Source organism: Lygodium microphyllum, chromosome 28, assembly GCF_053477565.2.
Source record: "Lygodium microphyllum isolate KBCC chromosome 28, Lygodium_microphyllum_v1.1.10, whole genome shotgun sequence".
NCBI classification, from domain to species: Eukaryota; Viridiplantae; Streptophyta; class Polypodiopsida; order Schizaeales; family Lygodiaceae; genus Lygodium; species Lygodium microphyllum.
The window spans coordinates 69,949,113-69,955,112 of NC_141162.1; the positions used below are offsets into that span (position 1 = coordinate 69,949,113).

Genomic DNA, 6,000 nt, shown 5'->3' on the forward strand with positions numbered 1-6,000 from the left:
GGAATAAATCTTTGCTGTTTGTATATGAACCAGCCACCATATGGGAAAAATGAAAAAATTTACCAAATTCTACGCAAATCCCTAAAATTTCAAGTCCAAAATTGCATAAATGTTAGCCAATCTCACCTAGCTAAGCAAAATTTTGCCAATACATGAAAACCCCTAAATTTTCGGGATCCAATGTCAAGAAATTTTGCTCAAAGAAGTAAAATTCTGACTAATTTGGCAAAATTCCCAAATTAATTGACGTCACCACACACAATGTCTGCAATTTCTGACTTCAAAATCATTGACCGGCATAAGCAATGTCAAATCTAGGAGAAGCCCCAATTTTTCAAGCTCGATTTTGCACAGAATTGACAACTGTGCTTTCACGCATGAACCCCCGATTAGAGAAAGGAGTTTCAAAAAGAATTTAATGATTTTGAAAAAAAGAAATTGGGATAGCAAGTCCGTTGACCCCTATGTCAGGCACATCTAACATCCACGTCGCATTAGGTTGAAACCTGCTGACGCCCGTCACGCTGGTCGCTGTCCAGTTACATGTATCACGCTGGTCGTCATCCCACATGCAGCCGTCGCCTCCCGTTGCACACCGTCACACTGTTCGCCACACGTGTAGCACTTGCCACCTCTGGTCTTGGTTCGTGCCCACTGCCCTGTCGTTACGACAACCTATTTGTGAGCTGCTTGCACTGTCAACTGCCCTTGGTCTCAAGAAACATGTAGAACCTACAACTCTGATACCAGTTGTTGTAACGCTCAGCTGCAAAGTGACGAAAGTTCAAGGAGGAGTGAGCATGAGAGCATGACAGTTGAAGAGAGTGAGTGAGAAAGCAGAGTCAAGTACAATTCGATAAGAGTGTACCAACAATGTGTTGGTACACAAAGAATAAAATGTATTTATACTTAGGGCACGTAAGGATGCATTCACATATACAATGTGTGCGTACTATACACAGGGGTTAAATCAGGCCTTTATCCCAACAGTAAGGCACCCCTAAACAAGCACCAATGGCATCAACATATAAGCAATTACATGAGCATGCAATCTAGCCATCAAATGATCACAAGGCCATCCACTTATAGCCAAATGTCACAAGTGTTGAGAAACCCTTCACCCGCAGTTTGCGTTTTGTGTTTCTGCATTTTGTGTTTAGGGTTTGCAGCCCCAAAAAGGGGCGCCATCCTAGACTGGCTGTGCCTATTTATAGGCCACTCTCTCATTCATTTCTTACAGCTGATTCATTCAATCCGTCACCTCTTCTCTCCAACCCCTCCACTACCCTCACACCCCTTCAAGAGGACATTGCGGTTCATGGTTCGTGGTTCGTGGCTGTCTTCATCATCTTCCTTGTGCTATGGCACCCTTCTTCCCTTGTATCACTTTCACTCCATGATTCAAATCTTCATCGTTCCATTCATCAGAGTTTATTCTCTCTTTCCTTCTTTTCTCCATGTTTGCCAAGTTCACTCCGTATTCCTCCCTGCAAACCCTATTGTCTCGTTGGTACGTCTTCTTTTGATAGCAAGGGCCTTACCATACTCCTCGTGAAGATTTCATTAATGAAACTAATGGTAACATTTGACCCCATAGCTAGACAAGGAAAGCTCCATAAAGCGGGATAATAATGAGCTATCCATGAGAGCTAAACAATCTCCAAACTCCAATAGATTTATATCATGGAGATGCCTCATCCAAAGCTCAAGCAAACATAAACACACAAATTACCATGTCTCCATATCCTCTCAAAGATGCTGTACAACATTCAGCTAGAAATAGACCTAGTCCTCTATACAAGCTTATATTTAACCTTAGCTGAATCCAAGCATGATTATATCCATGCACCATATGCTAGACAGTAGGTCATCTAGCACAATATGCTTCACAAGCCAGATCTAAAACCATGCATCCAAAGCTCAAAAACACAAGACTCTTGGTTTGCATCCACTATTTAAGCCCTTCGACTTCATACTATTTCTGAGCTCCTATTTTATTGACTAAAAATTCAGCCAACCATCATTTTCATAAAGAGCCACACAAAGCCTTCACGAGGAAGTATACTACAGCTAACCACAGCAGCTGACCACAGGTGCATTCTTTCCAAACAGCTGCAAGCAAGTGAATACGTGAGTATGTCAAGAGCCTTCCAAAGCAAAGTGAATTTTGACAGTGCATTTGCCATAAATTCAGTCCTCAACCTTTCGTCCCGGCATTGCTGGTCAGCCGTCCCAAACTATATACAATTTCAACTGCCGGCTCGGTTCTCGCAGCTCCACTCACCCGCATTTTAGCAGCTAAGGTGTTTTGGGATAGTTGTATGCACGACATGGCAATGCGTCATAATGGAGAACTCTCCGAGAAGGAGGAATATTACTTATTACCAATGTATAGGAAGAAAAGCCTGTCAGGGATGCCATTGTCAACACCAAGAAATAAACAACAATGAGGAAATGCATACTGACGTAAGCGCTCTGCAAATTCCTTTGAAGTGCTCTGGACCGAAGACTTTGCTGAAGTAATTTTCAACCTCGGGATCGAACTGCAGCTTTGGCCGATAGCCAGGTACGGTATTGGCCTCGTCTATCATCTTGCCATTCTCTGCCATTAAACCGTCCACGCTGTAAGCATACCTTCAACACTGAAGTGAAAGGTTAGATCAATGGCCGTAGTCGTCAACAGAGTTCCGAACGTCCGTCAACCGCCGAGAACGAGATGATAATACAGTCACCTGGACACGGAACCAGCGCTACGCTTCATCTCTATTACACATACAAATCAGGAAACACCAGGGCGCACTGTCAAGCAAACGGCCCAAATTGCACCATGTTTTTCGGGCACACAAATCTGTACGGTCAACGTAATGCACAAACACATGGACTCACGCCTGAACCCTTTTTAAACTAAGGTGACGGCCAGCTCAAGCATCCAATGTAGTCATCAAATTTGGAACAAAAACGTGTATCACGCCATCTTGTATCTTTGGAGCTGTTGTTGTGAGAGGGTTCTTCTTTGAGTGGTTTGTGGTTTCCAAGGACTCTTTTATTCACATTAGAGGTAGGCTTGAAACCCTATATGTTGAAATATACAAAAAAATGTGGTTTCCTAGTGAGGGCCTAGTCAAGTTGTATGCTCAAAGGGGCAAGGGTGTTTCACCAAAAAATCAAAAACCACTCCAATTGAGCTAGAGGGTTTTTATTTTTTGGTGAAAAGCATTTGGGACATGATTTCCAAGAAGCCCCTTCATGAGAACATCTCCTTCGTCTCTCATGCCAAACGTAGTCTTGGCCTAGGTCAAGGCAAGAATGCTGCTTAAACTTATTACATAGGTGATGTCAGACCTAGCTATCCACCCAAGTTCCTTCACCATTTATGTACACACATCTAGGAAAGAATTGGGTGACTCAAAGCAAACAACAATATGTTAGCAAGTCGAAACATTATCATCACCAAAAGGAAACGCCTTCAAGTTAGGAGCCAAAAATTTGCCAATACCACTTCACTTCTCCTTGGCTCTTCCTTATCCCCTATCAACAACTAGTGCATGCACCAATAGTAGGTCCCAAAAGTGAGGGTCCAACAAAGGTCTAGTTTCAAGTTCTAGGAATGCAACATGCATTAAGCTCCTACCCCACATGAGTACCCCTATGCTCCTACCAAAAAGGTCATGTGGATCTATGATATACAATAGCCCCATCAACCTATGGACAATCTAATGCTCTACATTTTCCAAACTACTTAGGTGTAATGATTGAATGAATATTTAGAAAACATTTAGTAAATTGAGGATTGTCTATGCTTCCTTTGCACATGAAAATACTATAAACTTAATCTTAACAAACACATGAAAATACTACTTAGGTGTAATGATCGAATGAATATTTAAAAAACATTTAGTAAATTGAGGATTGTCTATGCTTTCTTTCCACATGAAAATACTATAAACTTAATCTTAACAAACACCATTTGGGTCTACTTTAACTTGTGACCTTCTTGCCAAAACACTTTTTATTATATACCCATGAATTTTGGTAGAAACATATGTTAGCCAAATGGTCCACAATGTGTTAGCATCTGAACCAACTCTAGACCTAACTAAATATAGTGCTAGACCAAAATGGTGTAATTACTATGTGAATGGAAAGATAACATATTCTCTTTAATTATTTTTTGGTAGCATTGGAATGTTACATCAAGTAGTGGAGGCTTTTAAAGCTTTGTTTAGGTGTTTACCAATACACCTCAATTAGAGTTTCCTCCCACTATCATACTTTTTTCTTTGTATATAGTAGGTGGTTCTTGATTTCAACAATAGTGTACATATAGAGGGCCTAAATATGCATGAGAGCGTATTGTATGCTTGCAAGATTTTCAAGGTTTGATGATTACATACCCTGATTAAAGTTTCCTCTTAACCATCCATTGGATTATTCAAAACCATCCCCCCTCCCTTGTGATTCCAAGTCTACTATAAGTTCTACGTAAATAGATTTTCCTAGCATTCCTCTCCACCTTCATTCGGATGTCTCTACCTTAGCATCTCCCTTACGATAACCCCAAGGCACTACTTTGACATTGTTAACCCTTACTTTCATACACAAGCTTGTGTAGAGGTGTCCTTATCTAAAATCTTCATAGACCTCAACATAGTCTACAACCTCAACCTATTAATAATCTATCACTGCCTCATGAGGAGGCTAAAGAAAGGGATAGCAAAGCTCCCAACAAGGATTGGGAAGGTTTTCAACAAGTTCAAAATGAAAGGCATGGCTAATCCACGTGATTGGACATTGTAGATAGTTCTTTGGTAGCATACATGGGCTTATGTATAGGTGGACCTAGAAAAACCCTTCATAGGCCTCATGATAGTCTACCACCTTTGACTCATGAATAGTCTATCAAAAGATTGCCAAGATCATGCTTCACTTCTGCACTTTTAGGTCACTTTATCTAAGATTTCTCCCTTCAAATTAAGACCTTTGTGCCTGAAGATAAGGCTAGAGAGAAGGACATTTAAGCTCCCAACAAAGATAAGAAAGGCTTCCAACTACTTCAAAGGAAAGCAAGGTCAAAGTTCAACCCACACAATTGGACCTCATGGCTAGTGGTTTGGCAAGAGGGCCTCAATTCTCCAAGTTAGAATCAAGGAAACAAATGAGCACTTTGACTTTGAGGAACTCATCTACTCCCAACTCTGAACCCATTAGTGGGGTGCTAAACTTGTGAGATAATCCAACACTCCATTAGAAAGTAGACCCCATGGACATTATTGAAAGTTCTTTTAAGTCCTCAAGTTTTCTCTCTTCTGGCTCATCCCATTTCTAGATCATGCTTCTCTCTCTTACAACTCGTCTCATTTCTAGATCATGCTTATACTTGCTTTGATGTGCTAGGAACCTTGTGCCTTGGAATCAAGGCCAACTAAAGGGTATTCACATTGTATGATGGAATAGATAGTATTGACCTTTGAAGTAGGAAACATATTCAACTCATCCCATTCTAGATCATGGTTATAGTTGCTTTGACATGCTATAGCCTAAACTAGTGTGATCAACTTAAAATCTTCCAACTTGAACCTTGTTAAGATGACTTGGAGTTAAAGGCCAACTAAAGGGTATTCACATCATATGATAGAATAGGCAATATTGGCCTTTGAAGTAGGAAACATAATCAAGTCTCTTTTGCCACATAGAATATATCCAATTGGGATTGCACTGTAGATTGGGTTAATTAGACCATATGCAATTCTACATCTATCCTAGATTTTCTTATTTGGCCGTAATCATTTGTCCCAATTCAAAGTACATGTCTTCTTACTATTTGAACATGTCAAAGTTCCCCCTACCATCTCTCACTTGAGAGAGTTCCATAGGTCAACACAAATCGAACCTTCTCACCCTTAAGACATTCCAAAATCCATTTATAAAATGGATTAACTAAAGTATTCAATATTGTTGCTTAGTTGTTTGACAACTAGGGTGATAGCCCCCTTCCTTGCT

The 6,000-nt window shown here is 40.5% G+C and overlaps 1 protein-coding gene across 5 annotated transcripts in view; it reads right to left on the minus strand.

Moving 5' to 3' along the window:
- The window catches only part of LOC148011578 (NOL1/NOP2/sun family protein), a 251,201-nt gene extending 248,318 nt beyond the window's left edge, over positions 1 to 2,883 (minus strand). Inside the window, exons 1-2 of one of the 5 annotated variants that reach the window (XM_087670921.1) lie at positions 2,733 to 2,878; positions 2,467 to 2,642 (exon numbers count right to left, since the gene is read on the minus strand). In XM_087670921.1, coding sequence (XP_087527047.1) covers positions 2,467 to 2,609 — 143 coding nt within the window. In that variant the 5' untranslated portion in view covers positions 2,610 to 2,642; positions 2,733 to 2,878. Of the gene's footprint in view, positions 1 to 2,462 lie in introns of all 5 variants that reach the window. The other 4 variants (XM_087670922.1, XM_087670920.1, XM_087670923.1 and 1 more) reach the window with 4 other exon arrangements.
- Positions 2,884 to 6,000: the final 3,117 nt, after the last annotated feature.